General features: G+C 44.4%; 1 protein-coding gene across 1 annotated transcript in view; it reads left to right on the top strand.

Moving 5' to 3' along the window:
- Positions 1 to 1838: 1838 nt before the first annotated feature.
- The window catches only part of LOC145410773 (uncharacterized), a 128312-nt gene continuing 111329 nt past the window's right edge, over positions 1839 to 18821 (top strand). Inside the window, exons 1-3 of the mRNA XM_080280875.1 lie at positions 1839 to 1923; positions 4950 to 5413; positions 5584 to 5975. Coding sequence (XP_080137001.1) covers positions 1839 to 1923; positions 4950 to 5413; positions 5584 to 5975 — 941 coding nt within the window. The remainder of the gene's footprint in view (positions 1924 to 4949; positions 5414 to 5583; positions 5976 to 18821) is intronic.

Here is an 18821-nt window from a genome sequence, read left to right as displayed (position 1 = left end):
GAGTGAGGTGGAGGGGGGAAGAGGGAGAGGGAGGCCGAGGATGAGATGGAGGGATGGGGTGGAGAGGTATATGAGAGATGGGTGTGTGAGTTGGGAGCAGGGCAGTGAAATGGCAGGGGACAGGGCGACTTGGAGGCGATTTGTTTGTAGCCACCCCAAATGGGATTCAGGCATCTGGCAATAGATAGATAGATAGATGATATGACCATGGCCAACATACCCCGTCCCTGTCCCCCTACCATCACCCAACATAATGCTGCGGCACCTGGCAGGGAAAGAAAGAAAAGGAAGAACCTAAGTTATGCAGATAAACTGGAAATGTGAAACTTATAGACAATGGTGAGACCAAGCGAAGTGTGGGGAAGAATATAACATCAGTGAATCAACAGTGTGGGGTATTTATAAGAATCATGATCACATTATAAAACATGCTCATTTTTGGACTATTATATGTTAATATGTGGTACAAAAAGGGTATCTTAGGGGTAAATATTGAGGTCATGGCACCAGTTAGAATTATTTCCTTAAGTTCTTCAATTCAGCCATCACGGATTCGGCTATAGCGCAGCCATAGTGGGACCAATTGGGAGTGATAGCCGAGGGTTGAGTGTACATTTATACCATTTTCTTTCAGTTCAGAGACTACAAGTTCATTCTCAAGTCCACCTTACAAGACACACAGGAGTTATGTCAGTTGGTAAGTTCATGTATGTATACAGTGATTTATGGTGCTAAAGTACTGTAGTTGGATATGCGGGTGTTGGGGTCTTTGGCCAGGAGAGTTGAGTGGAATGGCTGGGTGGATTGGAAGCGGAAAGAGGTAGCGGTTGCAGCATACCGGCTTTATCTGCTCTTGGGTGCAGGAAAGCAGAGGCATTGGCCTTTTTTCTTCCCTTAACGGGTTGTGATACCGTGTTATTCTTTGCGAACAAAGGTAAGATGACAGCCTGGAAGGCATGGGAGGTGTTTCCTGACATCACAGCCAGTTTTCATGGTCTGTCCGCCAAACCTATGTCTGTCTCCAGTGAACTCCACAAACTAGAACGGTTCATGGCAGTGGTGTATAACAGGACAATGGACTTGAAATCTGTGAACGACGTGCACAGGTTCTTATTCCTGAAGGGGGCAAGGACAATTGAACACATTCCCCCCACAGCTGATGCTGTTGAGGAACTTGACTAAAGAGCATAGTACCAGGCTGGACATGTTTGGGGCCAAGCTTTAGTTTCCCAACCAGAGCTCCCATCACCATCTGTCTGGGATGGCAGAAACTCAACAGTACTTGGCACCCTGTATGGACAAAGTTGTCTGTTGTCCAGAACACCTGCTCAGAATTAATCAGTTGCCACTGTAAAACTGTTTGTAAAGGGAACTACAAGTGCTACAAGGCTAACTTTCTGTGTACGTCATTATGTGACTGCGATGGACATTGTTTTAATATTTGAATTTGATTGAAAAGACATGCAATAGATGTTTGCCATTGTATCAGAGTTATAACGGAAATGGGCATCAGCAGGTAGCCACCTTGAATTCCAAGATGGCCGACCTTCCACATCGGACAGTGATTCCATTGGATTGCCAGACCCTGAGAACATAGGGTTAGTCACTGGAATTATGTTGCTGTCAGTCATGGTATTGGAGTTATTGAAGAAAATAGGGGTTCAAAGGTGACCATCTTGAAATCCAAGATGGCCGACCTTTGCCGGGTCAAAAAAATCATTCCATTCAAGTGCCAAACCCTAAGAACCTGGGGTTAGCCATTGGAATTATGTTTCTATTATATTATTGGAGTTATTGTAGAAAATATGGATTGAAAGGCAGCCATTTTGAAATCCAAGATGGCAGCCACCAGGGGCCCAAGATTCTGGAGGTCCATCTCAAAAAATGATTGTCTGGGTCCAGTCTACACCTGTGCAAAATTTGGTGCTTTCCTGAAAAAGTGAACGATTGTTTGCCTTATCCGCTGGACTAGTAAACCACTAACTCAGAGACGAACGGCCATCCCTTATGGGTTTATGGTTTGGCTCTAGATAGATATAGGGGGTAGGGTGGCTCAGTGGTAAGAGTGTCAAACTTGGGACCAGGGGGTCATTAGTTTGTACCACAACCGGTAGCTGATATGCCGGTAGGGGTAGCGCCCTCTTGTTACCTAGCAGGGCTACATGATCTAATAGGGTCTATTTCGGGGGATCATCTCCCCCTTTCTAGATCGATAGATAGACACACTCTTATCATTGTTTCTTAACTTTGCATCATCCCTTAACCCCTTAAACGCGGATCGTCGCATTTGCGACGGTCGGCCCAAAGGACAGAACGGCGGATCGTCGCGTTTGCGATTTGAGTAAATTTTGAATAACCGCGGGGAAGCAGGCTCCAGCTGGTATTGTCTATCTGTACCACCACCCTCTAGCTACAACTAGCATACTTTACCTTTGTACTACTGACCTCAGTTGTTGCCAAATATCACGTTTTCCCCCCATCCCCCCCCCCACCACGGCCTGGCCAGCCTGGCTGTGATACATGGCAGCGCTCTGAGCGCTCAGAACTGTAAATCTGTGATCTCCTCTCACAAGCAGTTTATGCTACTAGGAAACGCTTGTTTCCCCAGTTGTAACACTAGCTTTTTTTCTCACGGTTTGCCCCTGTTTAGCTTCAGTTTACTGCAGGCTTTCAAAGTGAGATTATGGCGAGTTCTAGCTCTTCCCAGTCAGTGCAAGCGGCCGACAGGAACGAGAATAAAGTGGCGGACGTAAGGCAGAATAAAAAGCGCGCCGTGGTGATCTTTTGGGAAGTAATATGATTGAAAATAATGTAGTATACATGTTTTTAGCTGTGAAAATGGAAATGTTTGTTGAGTGACGGGAAGACCGCCGCCACAGTGCATGTCAGCCGTACGCTTCGTTGATTTTAGCCTTATTTTCAGTGCTTATTGTACAAATACGGATTCCTAACTACCTTTACGTTGTAGTATAAAGTTTACTGTGACAAAATGAGGCTGTGGTAGAGGGGAAACCGGGTTGCTGGAGGTGTGAAAGTGAAGATTTGGTTACCCAACTTTGCAAGTCTCCACAAGTCCTTGGATAGTCCACGAAGGCTCAACACCTGTCTCTGGAGAAAGCTGAATGTAAGTACTATCTGCCATACCAAGTATAATGTTCTAGGGTTAATCTCTGATTTTTGGCGAATATTTTCCTACAGGTACTCAGACCCCGCTACAACCCCGCCACTCGGGGGGGATCGACTGTACACAGCCGCGTTTAAGGGGTTAACTACCTGGAAGTCATCACTATCATCTAGCTTGGTCTCATCCTTGACCACCCTTGTTTCTAAATTACCTACCATGCCTAACACTTCTGCTGCCACTTTTCCATACCAGCCTCACTTTCCCACTCATATAACCAGTCCTTTACATTAATGACCTCACTCTTTCTTCAAATTTCTCTACTAAGTCTACCTGCTAAAATGCAAATTAATTTTCTTTAAGGACTAAATACATGCAAAATGAGGGCTCATTAGGCAGTGTATTTAAATTCATAGAGATTCTTGTCTAATGGCAGCTCTTGTTGCAGGTCCACAGCTGAAATTGACTCTGCAAAGCAGACCTAAGCAGTGTGGTCATCAGGGAGCCACCTGAGTAATATATACATGGTAAAGTGTTGACAGATATATAGGCACATGTTGTGTTGTCTCAGTACAGTACTGTACATCCTACATGAGGTGCCTCTTCCAAATATATGTGGCTTATACTGTCTGTTCATAATATCTTTCATTGTAAGAAGTGTGAATCACTGGATGAGTGGTAGGAGGTGATCCAGGATCATTTAGCTGTTGTGATATCCTTTGTATTTACTGCTGTACAACTGCTGCATAGACACTGGATAAGAACTGGTAAAATAAGGAACCCAGTGGTATTTTAGACTGCATTAACAGCTTAAACTCAGCAGTGAACTATTTAAAAATATGGTTACATAGTACTTACATGTGCAGAAGCAGTTATTGTTCTGTAATAATGACCTTTGTATCAGCAGTATTGTTCAGTGGAGACTAGTTTGTGGCAGGAATTAAGAGAGTTTGGGGGACTCTTATGACAGGGTGATAAAGGAAGAACCAGATGTAAAGATATATAGAGTCTGAGGTGGATGACAAAATAATGGAGGTGGTAAAGGAAGAACCCGGTCTAAAGTTACAGTGTGAAGTAAGTAACAGAATAATGGAGGTGGTAAAAGAAGAAACAGATGTAAATTTAGAATGTGAGGTGGATGACAAAATATTGGAGGTGGTAAAGGAAGAACCAGATGTAGTGTCAGAGTGTGAGGTGGGTGACAAAATATTGGAGGTGGTAAAGGAAGAACAGTCAGAGTGTGAGGTGGGTGACAAAATATTGGAGGTGGTAAAGGAAGAACAGTCAGAGTGTGAGGTGGGTGACAAAATATTGGAGGTGGTAAAGGAAGAACAGTCAGAGTGTGAGGTGGGTGACAAAATATTCCTCAGTGGCAATGAGACTGTCCTGGACACAGTGTCCTCAGCTCAAGTTAAGCAGTTCAGATGTTTAGAGTGTGGTAAAGCATTTCCTTTTAAGAGCCGTCTTATGCGACATGCAGTTATTCATTCAGGAGTGAAGAATTTTAAGTGTGATGAATGTGGTAAACAGTTTACACAGAAGGTTGATCTCACTCAACACCTATTAATTCATTCAGGAGTGAAGAATTTCAAGTGTGATGAATATGGTAAACGATTTACACAGAAAAGTCAGTTCAGCAAACACCTATTAATTCATTCAGGAGTGAAGAATTTCAAGTGTGATGAATGTGGTAAACGATTTACACAGAAGAATGATTTCAACAATCACCTATTAATTCATTCAGGAGTGAAGAATTTCAAGTGTGATGAATGTGGTAAACTATTTGCACGTAAAAGTAATCTCATTCAACACCTATTAATTCATTCAGGAGTGAAGAATTTCAAGTGTGATGAATGTGGTAAACTATTTGCACGTAAAAGTAATCTCACTAAACACCTATTAATTCATTCAGGAGTGAAGAATTTCAAGTGTGATGAATGTGGTAAACAGTTTACATGGAAGACTGGTCTCACTCAACACCTATTACTTCATTCAGGAGTGAAAAATTTTAAGTGTGATGAATGTGGTAAACGATTTACACTGAAGGGTGATTTCAACAAACACCTATTAATTCATTCAGGAGTGAAGAATTTCAAGTGTGATGAATGTGGTAAACAGTTTACACAGAAGGGTAATCTCACTCAACACCTATTAATTCACTCAGGAGTGAAGAATTTCAAGTGTGATGAATGTGGTAAACTATTTGCACATAAAGGTAATCTCACTCAACACCTATTAATTCATTCAGGAGTGAAGAATTTCAAGTGTGATGAATGTGGTAAACAATTTGCAGTGAAGAGTAACCTCACTCAACACCTTTCAATTCATTCAGGAGTGAAGAATTTCTAAGTGTGATGAATGTGGTAAACAGTTTACACGGAAGACTGGTCTCACTCGGCACCTATTAATTCATTCAGGAGTGAAGAATTTCTAAGTGTGATGAATGTGGTAAACTATTTGAGAATAAAAGTAATCTCACTCATCACCTATTAATTCACTCAGGAGTGAAGAATTTCAAGTGTGATGAATGTGGTAAACAGTTTACATGGAAGACTGGTCTCACTCAACACCTATTACTTCATTCAGGAGTGAAGAATTTTAAGTGTGATGAATGTGGTAAACTATTTACACTGAAGGGTGATTTCAACAAACACCTATTAATTCATTCAGGAGTGAAGAATTTCAAGTGTGATGAATGTGGTAAACTATTTGCACATAAAGGTAATCTCACTCATCACCTATTAATTCATTCAGGAGTGAAGAATTTCAAGTGTGATGAATGTGGTAAACGATTTACACAGAAGGGTGATTTCAACAAACACCTATTAATTCATTCAGGAGTGAAGAATTTCAAGTGTGATGAATGTGGTAAACTATTTGCACGTAAAAGTAATCTCATTCAACACCTATTAACCCTTTAACCGCGGGCATTGTTTTGCCCCGACTGTCCTCTCCCGCGGGGGTTTCGACCAAAATGTAAACAAACTTTAAACCTTTATAACTCTGCACAGAATAAATCTAGAGCGAAAAATAAGGTACCATTAGAAAGTACTAACCTTCGGCTTTGCAATGATGTAGGTTTCATGATTTCGTTGACTATCACTGGATGGGCAGTGCCGTTAGAAGTGAGTGATCTAAAATCACTATTTTTCGCTCACACACCATTACATTCGCTTATACACCATTACCAAATGCCAACCTCATTCTGATAATAATACTATAAACATATATGAACACTGCACATACGATAAACACCCACTCTGTGTTCACTGAGGCAGGTAAAAGGCACTGTAATTACCCGCACTTCACTGCCACATCAGCGGTGTTGTAATCACTATTTTTCGCTCACACACCATTACCAAATGCCAACCTCATTCTGATAATAATACTATAAACATATATGAACACTGCACATACAATAAACACCCACTCTGTGTTCACTGAGGCAGGTAAAAGGCACTGTAATTGCCCACACTTCATTGCCATATCAGCGGTGTTGTAATCACTATTTTTCGCTCACACACCATTACCAAATGCCAACCTCATTCTGATAATAATACTATAAACATATATGAACACTGCACATATGATAAACACCCACTCTGTGTCCCCCCAGGGGGGGGAGGAGGGAGGTGAGGGTCGGCTGGAGTGAAAGAACTTAATAGCTACTCTCCCTTGAAACAATTGGCGCACGGAAAAAACGCTGGGTATTCAAAATATTCACAAACATTCGAGAATGACACCCGCGGTTTGGTCCAGTTTTTGCAATGTCCTTCTGGAATGACACCCGCGGTTAAAGGGTTAATTCATTCAGGAGTGAAGAATTTCAAGTGTGATGAATGTGGTAAACTATTTGCACGTAAAAGTAATCTCACTAAACACCTATTAATTCATTCAGGAGTGAAGAATTTTAAGTGTGATGAATGTGGTAAACAGTTTGGCCAGAGAAGCAGTCTCACCAAACACCTATTAACCCCTAAAACGCGGATCGTCGCTTTTGCGACGGTCTGCCCAAAGGGCAAAACGGCGGGTCGTCGCGTTTGCGATTTGAGTTAATTTTGAATAACCGCAGGCAAGCAGGCTCAAGCTGGTATTGTCTCTCAGTCCCGCCACCCGTGAGCTACTTTTAGCACACTTGACCTTTGTACTACTGACCTCGGTTGTTGCCAAGTCTCATTTTTTTTACCCACGGACGCACCGATGCGCGGCCCTCTCTCGTCGTGCGATATGGCAACGCGCGGATGGCTGATACGTGTCAATCTGCGCCGTCATCTCGCAAGCACTTTTTGCTATTGGGAAACGCTTGTTTCCCCAGTTGTCACACTGTAATTTTTTCGCGCGGTTTGCCCCAGATTAGCGTCAGTCCACGCAAATCTGCCACGGTGACACCATGTCAGGCTCTAGCTCTTCTAGTTCCGTGCCTTCTAGCCCTCCGAAAAAGGGTTTTGTTACCTCTACGCCCTTCAAAACTTTACAAGTGACTACCAAGGGGCTAAGTGACTCGGCCATAGCATCTGAACTGTTGAAAGCCTCTATGGACTACGGCAGTGATGTGGGTGTTTTGTCTAGCCTGGCTGAATCAGAGACACAATCGAGTGCTGATTCAGGCCCTGAAGTGATGATTTCTGTGCCGGAGGAAACTGTGACTGTGCCCAGCACCTCTACAGGGAAGGCCCCGGTGAAAAGGGGCCTTGAATATGGAAAGGGAGAGAAAAGGAAGAGGAGTGAGACAGCAGTGCACCGCCATTGTCCACTACGCCACGCCACACCACCGCAAGCCCGCCACGTTCTCCCAGCCCTCTTCTCTCGTCCTCCTCGTCTGCTGTCCTGTCTCCTGAGTCATCGGAGTCTCCATCACCACCGAGAAAGGGAAGTAGACGAGCAATGTTACGTATGAGAGGTTATCGTAGGCCTAGTGTTCGTGTCAGTAAAGTTAAGTCCCCTAGGCTAACTCCCACTAGGCAACTCAGGAGTCACGCCACCGCGGGTGACCTTGACCCAAGCGATAATCTCCCTCCAACCACCACCACCACCTCCACAACACCAACACGGCCTGGGATAACCTCTCCCTTACCTACTATTGCCCAGCCTGCCTCACCCACTCCCACACGACCTGCCTCACCCCCCGCCGCCCAAAGCACCTCCCAGCCTAGGCAGGGAACTTTAGATCCTTTTGTGTGGTCAGAGGGATCAGATTTTGTGCCTGAAGATCTGCCCTTTGACGAAAGTGAGTGTGGACTTCAGGCTGACTTCCCTGTGGACGACGATGGTGAATGTGTTGACTACCTGTTGGCCTTCCTTGACGACGAGGTTATGGAGCACATCTGTACCGAGACCAACAGGTACGAGGGGCAATGTGCGCCAATTCGCGAAGAAGAAGGTGAGGCTGCGACGCCATCCACGTCGCGGATGGCATCACGGGTGCCTTTGACGATCAGCGAGCTTTTTGTATTTATTGCCTTGATGTTGCTTATGCCGCACAACTGGAAGCATAAGTTGGAAGAGTACTGGGGTTCCGACGAGCTGTGCCCAACACCAATATTCAATAAATACATGAGCCGCGATCATTTTAGGCAGCTGATGACTTATCTTCACTTCGCGAATAATGATGAGCCTTCCCAAACTGACCCATATTGGAAAGTGAGGGGAATCCTGAACATGATCAAAGATAAGTTTACGAGGTTCTTGCGCCCTTTCAAGAAAGTCATGATTGACGAGTCTTTGGTATTGTTCAGGGGCCGTCTTCGGTTCATCCAGTACATTCCAAGCAAACGCCACCGCTTTGGAATCAAGTTTTTCGTGCTGTGCGACTGCAAGACGGGGTTCATCCTTGACTTCGTCATCTACACCGCCAGCAATGTCGACTTGGATAAGACTGACCCCCTTGGATTCTCTGGTTCTGTGGTGAAAGTGCTTTTGGAAAAGTACTTTGGCGAGAATCATGTCCTGTATACGGACAATTACTATACAGCTCCAAAACTCGCCAAGTACCTTTCTGAACACGGCGTCGGCTCCTGTGGCACTGTCAGAAGTAACAGGGCACATTACCCTGCCTTCCCAGAGGCTGAAAAGTCAAAGCGGGGAGACGTGCACCTGAAGAAATCTGACAAGATGCTTGCGATCAGGTGGCATGATAAGAGAGTCGTGAACATGCTCACCACAGTACACAAGGGTGAAATGCTGGCAACAGGGAAGGTCGACAGAAGGACTGGCGAGCCTGTGATGAAGCCTGATGCTGTAATTGACTATAACGTCAATATGCGGCTGGTGGACAAGTCGGATATGATGATTGGAGAGATTGACTGTCTGAGGAAAAATCGTCGTTGGTACAGGAAGGTGTTCTTGCACTTGATTGACATGTGCATGTTGAACGCCTTCATCCTGTATAAAATCAAGAACAGGAAGCCAGCCAACTACTCTCTCAGAAGATTCTCTAAGACTTGTGTCTACCAGCTGCTTCAGCGTTATGGCCAGGTGCTTTCAACAGGTCCCAAACGCCACCCTCACACACCTCCAGACCGCCTACAGTGTATGGCCTACCTTCAGCGACACCGCCTGGAGCCACTGCCAGCCACTGCAAAGAGGGGGAAAGCACTGAGGAGGTGTCATGTGTGCAGCCACACTACCAGGCAGGAAAGAACTTTTAGGCGCACCTCCTTGCAGTGCAAAGAGTGCAAAGTTCCCCTCTGTGCTTACCCGTGTTTTTTCGACTACCACAGCCTAAGTAGATTTTGAAAATAAGGGTAAAAATATTGGGAAAAATACTGAGAGTGACAGTGATAATATTGTTTAGTTTTCTTTTACGTGCTGACAGTGACAGCCTGATGAGTGTAAATTAGTGTATGTACTTGTAAAAGCACTGACAGTTACAGTGTTTTTTGTTGTAAATAATTGTACATAGTAATCATATAAGTATTGCGAGTGACAGTCACTCCAGTGTAAAAAGATAAAAGCATATTTTCCTATTCTATGTTCTGAAAGTAAAAGTTTTTTGTGTATAAAATATTATTTTTATAACACTGGACAGTGACACTGATGAATAAGGCAAAAAAAAAAAAAAGATACAGTGAAAGTGAGCGATAGAAATGAAGTGCGAGTGGCCGACAGGAGCGAGAATAAAGTGCCTGCCGTAAGGCTGAATAAACTCGCGCCGCGGTGGTCTTCCTCATTCCCAGTCCACAATACTGGCAGTGACATTGATTTTTATTACCGTAATAGTGACAGGCAAACGTTTGCGAAGTCCTATGATGGAAAAAAAGGAGTATACGTGTTTTTTGCCGAGAAAAGGCAAATGTGACAATATTGACGGGAAGATCGCCACCGCGCTGCATGTCGGCCGTGCGCTCCGTCCATTTTAGCCTTATTTTCAGTTCTTATTTACAAATACGGATTCCAAACAACCTGTACGTTGTTGTATAAAGTGTACTGTGACAGATTGAGGCTGTGGTAGAAAGAAAACCGGGTTTCTGGAGGTGTGAGAGTGAAGACTTTGTTACCCAACTTTGCAAGTCTTCACAAGTCCTTGGGTAGTCAACGAAGGCTCAACATGTGGCTCAGGAGATAGCTGAATGTAAGTAATATATGCCATAAAAATTTTAATGCTCTAGGGTTAATCTATGATTTTTGGCTAATATTTTTCCACAGGTACTCAGACCCCGCTACAACCCCGCCACAGGGGGGGGATCGCGCGTACACAGCCGCGTTTTAGGGGTTAAATCATTGTGGTGGGAAGAGCTTCTAGTGTGCTGAATGTGATAAACGGTTGACTCAGTTGATGTCATCTGACACTGTTTAATTCATTAATCTGCCCCGTGCCAGTGCCGTTTTAAAATGGTCTGACGTAATTTCGCGCTCAGTGCCAGTGCTGTTTTAAAGCAGTCTTGATTTAAAAAATTCATTGTGACGGCAATTTTCAAGCTAGGCGCGCAAGAATTGGTGTGCTTGTAGGGCAACCCTTCCTCTATCTGCTCTCAGGCGGCCTGGCCCATACACCCACGCGTTCCCGCCTCACGCTCACTCTGCCTCACTCTGCTTGTGTTAGTCATACAGTGCAGTGATGTCTCGCCGCGGTCTCTCTGACGAGGAGATTCAGGACCTCCGTAAGGTTCCCTACACTGGGGAAAGCGATTTGGAGGATGACGACGTGCATGATAAGGACTACATCCAGCCTGAGGAGGAAAGTAGTAGTGATGATGAAATTCCCTCACTTAGAAAATCCAGGTATGTGGGCTGCACTAGGGCAACATGTGGTAGGAGGCCACCTGCATGTTGTTGTCTTGCACGTCACGACAATGAGGAGGAAAGGGAGGAGGAAGGTAGTCCTGCGGTTGAGGGGTGATTGGGGAGGCAAAGGATTTCACCACGTGGGGAGGAAATGTGGAAGATTTGGGAAAGCTCCATTGTTGGAGGAGAGTGACTCATCTTGCCCCCGCTCTCCCTTGCCCCCACGTGACCCAGCTCAGCCCAGCACCTCAGGACAAAGTCTTCCCGCCTTCCCCACACACAGCACCTCACGTGAAACTCTCCCCCCATTCCCCACACTTCCCCATGCTTCCCCACAGCCCGAGGAACATGGAGGTGATGATGATGATGAGGAAATGACGTGGGAGTGGGAGGACGGTAGTGACTTTGTCCCCCACATTCACCCGTTCATCCACGAAAATGAAGCCGGGTGTAGTGTCCCTGAACCTCACCATACCTCCAGTAGGCTTGACTTTTTCTGGAACTACATTCCCGTGGAGTTTGTTTAGAAGATTGCCGCCTGACCAACGCCTTTGCTGCAGTTGAACGTGGGGGAACAACACAGGCACAACACAGCCGATTGTTTGAACCTGACGTGACCCTGGGTGAAATGTATGTGTTCCTAGCATTTGTGCTTTTGATGGGGATATTGAAAAAAAATCAGCTTTCCTTGTATTGGACTGTGGATCCAGTAATGGTGACACCATTTTTTGGCAAGGTGATGGGAAGGAATCATTTTCAGTACATCCTGAGCCACCTTCATTTTTTTGACACCCTTGACCCTGCAAACGCAAAGAACACAGACAGGATGAGGAGGATACATCTGGTTTTTGATCACCTTCGAGAGAAATTCCGTACCTCATTCTCTCCATACCGAGACCTTGTTATAGACAAGAGTCTAGTGCAATGGAGAGGTAATATTGCTTTTCGTCAATATATTCCCAGCAAAAGACACAAGTTTGGCTTCAAAATCTTCGTGATGTGGGACTGTAAGACTGGATATGTACAGGACATACTCCTGTACACAGGTGTTCAGATGGACATCACAGAAGATAAAAGTTTGGGACTCTCAGGGGCTGTGGTAAAAACGATGATTGAGGAATACCTTCATCGTGGGCATGTCTTATACCTCAATAATTGGTACACAAGCCCCCTTCTCGCCAGGTACCTTCACCTGCAGGAAACTGGTCTGTGCGGCACCGTAAAGAAGAACCGTTGGCACTTGGTGAAGGTGAGAAGGAAGCTTCAGAAAAAAACGAGGTTGTTTTTTACAAATCACATAATATCCTTGCAACAGCCTGTCACCACAACCACGAAGTATTCCTCCTCTCGTCTGTTCATTGGCCTCTTGTACACCGCACAGACAGTGTAGATTACAGGGCAGAAGGGCAGCACCAAGTCTGGAAACCAGAACCTGTCCTGGCGTATAATGTGAATATGCGACAGGTGGATCAATCAGATGCCATAATTTCCAGTGTTAACTGTGCCAGGCCCACGGTGAAGTGGTTTAAAAAATTATTCTTCCATCTCCTCGACATCACTGTCCTCAACGCTCGCTATCTCCACGCACATACCACTGGCATCCAGGAGACCTTCGAGGGCTATATTCGTGAGCTGGTGCAGGAAATAGTGGGGGAATATGGGGAAGACAGAAGTGCTGCTCACCACCGCCACACCTCTCTGCCTCACCTCTAGACACTTCCCCAAAATCGTCCCTCCAAGTGGAACACGTCAGCATCCCCAGCGGAGGTGTCACGTATGTGCAAACGGTACTGTAAGGCCACATATTTAGCAGAAGGACTCAAGGTATATGTGTGCAGAGTGTGATGTAGGACTGTGCCTATACCCATGCTTCAAGGAGTACCACACTCTTGCTAACTATTGAGAAACAATAGTGTGGTAACGACGAGCGATAAAAAGACACTCAAAAAGTGTTGTAAATACGAAAAAAGATGCACAGAAAGTGTTATAAGTACTGCATACAGTGATGATATGTTGTAAATATTTTCTCGTAAGTGTAAGTACTGAACGTTGTGGAACAAAGTTTTACATATGTTCTCGTAAGTGTTAGACCATGTATTCACAGTGAGATGATCAAAAATACTCTGGTAATGTCTGTGTATACTGAAGGCATGTTGTAAATAATTTACTGTAAGTGAAAGGGCTGTACATTGTGAAGTCAAGTTATGCATATTTTCTCGTAACTGTAAGAAAATGCATTCATAGTGATACGTATAGTGTTGCATGAGTAAGTGATTCTTTTCCCCAAAAAACACGATTTCCTTATGAAATACAGTAATAAGATTTTTTTTTTTCTTTTGTGGGTGTGAAGTGGACAGAAAATTGTTAAAACCATTTCTATACCTTCCCTGAGTCACGTTGGTGAGAATACCTGAGTTTACCTTGCATAGAAAACGGGTTTTCTCTCACTGCCGCTGGGGATTCCCCGCCTGCTCACACCTGCTGGCAGCTGGACGGACTATGAAAAATGCACTTCCAGCCTCTGGTGAGTTTTTTTATGGTCATATTCGTTTTTTTCACATCAAAATCTATCATTTTAGCAACAACAACAACAAAATAAATTTGGCCGGCAGGGGGGTGACACTTAGGGTTGAAGTGGCCGGCACGCAGCCGGTTAAGGAGTGAAGAAATTCAAGTATGATGAATGGGGTAAATCGTTTTAAGTCCTCTCCAGTATCAGTTCAGGAGTGAAAAAATTTGAAATGTGGTGACTGGAAAACTGTTCAGAAAAAATTCTTATTCACTTGGCACGTGACAGTTCATTCAGGTGTGATAACAATTATATGGTTATGATAAATGTGGCAAAGGTTGCAGAAGGAATCAGGCTTTAACCCTGTATGGTGCCATTCACTAACAAGTGACGGAGAAGACATGTTTTATCTCTTAGGCTGGATTGCCAGTTTAATAGAAAATGTTTAAAAAGTTGGTTGTAGGAAAAAAAAAAACTACATGTGAGTGCTTAGGTCTGAAGCGCCCCTTTAGCTACTGTTGGTACTTGTGGCTGGCCACACCTAATGCAGCATGTCATACGATCTACTGAGCCAGGACATTATTAACCACGGGTGATAATCAGTGGTAGGTGGGGGCACTCACCATCAACTCACTCGATGTAGTGCTGCTGTTGGGTGTCTGCCCTTTCCTTTCCTCCATCCTTCATTTCTTCCATCCTCTTTTCTCTCTTTCCTTCATTCTTTTGTTTTTGATTGGAGATATGAATGGAAAAGAAGGAAATGTGAAGGTGGATGGAGTAGTTGGTGAGTGGGGTGTGCCTGCAGAGATGGATGAGAATGGCTGTGCTTTAGTGGACATTTGTGCCGGGAGGGGGTTGGTAATAGCCAATACCCTCTTCAGGGACAAAATGATCCATAGGTATACGTGGCGAGTGATGAGAAGGGTTGGTGGTGAATTGAATGAACGGAAGGCAGTGATTGATTATGTGTGTGTGTGGATGGAAGAATGAGAAGGGGTTTACTGGATGCAAGAGTATATACAGGTCGGGGGAGTGAACTTTCTGATCACCACTTGGTGGTGGTCAGAATCGAAGTCCAAATGAAATGAAGAAATAGAAGAAAGGAAGGACAGGAAGAAGTAGTGCATACAAGGAGGGTGGAAATCTTACAAGAGGAGGAAGAAAAGGCAGAATTTAAGAGGGAAGTGGAGGAGTGATTGGGTAAATATGGATTGGAGCAGATGGGGGACGTGGAAGGTGTGTGCAAGATATTCACAGAAGAAATCTGTGCAGCATGTGAGGTGGTATGTGGGGTGAAGAGAAGGCGAAAGAGGGTGCAGAAAACAGCATGGTGGAATGAAGAGGTGAGAGAGACTGTGGCACAAAAGAAGAAAGCATGTAGTGTGTGGATGAGAAATGGGTGTGGAAGAAGTTGAGAGACGGAAGACAGAGTTATATGTAGAGAGGAAAAGAGAAGTAAAAAGACTAGTAAGAAAGAGTAAGAAGAGAGTGGATGAAGAATTTTGAAGGAATTTGAGTGTAAGGTGGATGTAACGTACAGTAAGACAATTTTCTGGACAGAGGTAAAGAGAGTTAGACAGGGTGGCGAAGAAGTTAGTTGGGGAGTGGAAGATAAAAATGGTAGATTACTAGTGGAGAAGGGAGAAAAAGTGAGCAGATGGAGAGAACACTTTGAGGAGTTGTTGAACATAGAGAATCAAAGTAATGCAAATATAAGTGACTGGGGAATGGCTGGGAGAAGGAGGGATGTGAGAAGAGAGGAAGAAATCAGTAGGATGAAAGTTGTGGAAGCAATGAAGAAAGTTAAAATGGGGAAAGCCCCAGGAATTGATAGAATGTGTGGTGAAATGCTGAAGCATGGGGAAGAGATAGTAGTAAAATGGACGTGGAAGATGTGCAGATTGGCCTGGGAGTAAGGTAGAGTCATGGGGGATTGGAAGTCAGCTATAATTATTCCCCCTGTACAAAGGAAGAGGTGAAAAAGAAGTGTGTGGTAATCATTGGGGCATTTGTCTTCTTACCGTAATACGAAAAGTATATGGTAAGATACTTACTGACAGAGTTAGGAATATAACAGAGGAATTAGTTGGAGAACGGGGAGGCTTTAGGAAGGGAAGAGGTTGTGTAGATCAGATTTTCATTCTTAAATCTTTAGTGTAAAAGTTTCTAGAGAAGGGAAAGAAGTTGTATGCGGCCTTCATGGATTTCAAGAAAGCATATGAGAGGGTGGATAGACAAGGATTGTTGAAAGTGTTAAGACTATATGGAGTAGATGGGAAGTTGTTGAATGCCATGAATATGTATGAGGGTGCTAAGGCTGCAGTGCATGTGGATAGTGAACTGAGTGAATTTTTCTATTTGAAGGTTGAATTGAAACAGGGATGTGTCATGATTCCATGGTTGTTCAATCTGCATATGGACAGGGTTATAAAAGAGATACAAGGTAGGGTAGTGGATGTTGGAGTAGCCCTGGTGAGAGAGTGCAGTGTTTGGAAACACGCTGTACTGTTGTTTGCAAATGATACTGTATTGTTAAGTGAAGACGAAGGGGAGCTGCAAGGCTTGGTGAGTGAGTTTGGGAGAGTGTGTAGCAAACGGAATCTGAAGGTGAATGTAGGGAAGAGTAAAGTGATGGTCTTTGAGAGAGGTGAAGTCAGTGAATGTACAGTGAGGTTGGATGGTGAGGAATTGGAAAATGTGAGTACGTTTAAGTACTTAGGTAGTGTGATGAGTAAGGATGGAGATTTGGAGGGTGAAGTGCTTGAAAGGGTACAGCAGGGAAGAAAGGTTGCTGATTCTTTGAAAGCAGTGATAAGAAACAGGGAAGTGAGCATGCAAGTGAAAAAGTTACTAAATGACAGTATTGTGATACCAACTCTAACGTATGGAAGTGAAACTTGGACGTTGTTGGAAGGACACAAGTCAAGAGTGAGAGCAGTGGAAATGAGTTATTTAAGAGGAGCCTGTGGAGTCACATGGAGAGACAGGCTGACGAATGAGGATATAAAGGAGCATTGTGGTGTGACTGTGGATGTGATAGGAAGTGTTATGAGGAACACACTGAGGTGGTTTGGCCATGTGGAGAGGATGGAGGGTGAGAGACTGACTATGAGAGTGTATGTGAGTGAGATGGAGGGGGAAGAGGGAGGGGTAGGCCGAGGATGAGATGGAGGGATAGGGTGGAGAGGTATATGAGAGAGGGGGGTGTGAGTTGGGAGCAGGGGAGTGAAATGGCGGGGGACAGGGCGACATGGAGGTGTTTGTGGCCACCCCAAATGGGATTGAAGCGTCTGGGAATAGATGGATAGATAGTGTATTTGTCCAGAGACACAGAGCAGCAATCATATCCTTCCCCATAAATAACTGAAAACAGTCAAGGACACTCATAGGATGGCTTTGATGATGTAGAATAATACTTGGATGTACATCAGGAAAATCAGTGTCATATGTAGGGAGAGGGTTATGTCTGGTGTCAGAAAAAGGGTCAGAAAGAAGTGTAAAGTGTGTGGCAGTGCTGGCAACTGCACTGGTAGAGGAGGGAGGGGGGCTACATGACTCGTCACTGGCCGCAGACAACGTCTCAATACTCTCATCATCACTACTCTCAGTTTCAACTTCACTAACATTGTCTGGGTCAAATTAAGTATCATCACTTTCCACTGAATCATCAGAGAACTCAAAATCACTCATTGACCCACCGTCATATTCATCCTCACTATCAGACAGTGGTAACTGCTCCATAACTGCATAATGAATCATACAGTATTCTCCCCTCACGCAATGCAAGTGGTACTGAATTTGAGGGAAGCCAGTGACTGATATATATAGTCCTGGGAGGCATGTGTTGCCAAATATATGGGATGTTAATTTGGTAAATATAAATGAAATATTATGATTGGTGTGTAGAAATTGCATCACAGAATTGGCAGTACATGAGTGGTCGAAGTTCATAACGTTTCACTGACGTATGGATCACACCACCAGGGGCTGGAGCTCTTTGTTTACAAACACAGACACAACTGCCACCACGTGGATGCACATAACCCATAAACCGAGTCCCTGGGAGCCCTGTACACACACAGGTTATAACTATCATATGCGTGTCACGGGGGGCACACTCGGTAGGGCACGTGCGCATGAAATTGTGACACGCACGTGACACACAACACATTTCCGGTAATGATGGGGTTAACCCCTAAAACGCGGCTGTGTACGCCCGACCCCCCTGCTGTGGCGGGGTTGTAGCGGGGTCTGAGTACCTGTGGGAAAATATTTGCCAAAAATCAGAGATTAACCCTAGAGCATTAAAATTTTTTTGGCATATAGTACTTACATTCAGCTTTCTCCTGAGACACATGTTGAGCCTTCGTGGACTACCAAAGGACTTGTGAAGACTTGCAAAGTTGGGTAACAAAGTCTTCACTTTCACACCTCCAGAAACCCGGTTTTCTTTCTACCACAGCCTCAATCTGTCACAGTACACTTTATACAACAACGTACAGGTTGTTTGGAATCCGTATTTGTACAATAAGCACTGAAAATAAGGCTAAAATGAACGGATCGCACGGCCGACATGCAGCGCGGTGGCGATCTTCCCATCACTATTGTCACATTTGCCTTTTCACGGCAAAAAACATGTATACTACATTATTTTCCATCATAGTACTTCGCAAACGTTCGCTTGTCACCATTACAGCCATAAAAATCACTGTCACTGCCAGTATTGTGGATCGGGACTGAGGAAGACCACCGCGGCGCGAGTTTATTCAGCCTTACGGCAGGCACTTTATTCTCGCTCCGGTCGGCCACTCGCACTTCATTTCTATCGCTCACTTTCACTGTAGCTGTCCGTTTTTTGCCTTATTCATCAGTGTCACTGTCCATTGTTATAAAAATAATATTTTCTACACAACAAACTGTCACTGTCAGAACATAGAATAGGAACATATGCTTTCATCTTCTTACACT

Source organism: Coenobita brevimanus, chromosome 86 (genome assembly GCF_032717465.1).
Source record: "Coenobita brevimanus isolate Jiangsu-jjx chromosome 86, ASM3271746v2, whole genome shotgun sequence".
Taxonomy (NCBI): Eukaryota; Metazoa; Arthropoda; class Malacostraca; order Decapoda; family Coenobitidae; genus Coenobita; species Coenobita brevimanus.
The sequence above is the reverse complement of the archived record's forward strand: the minus strand, read 5'-3'. Positions and strand labels throughout refer to the sequence as shown.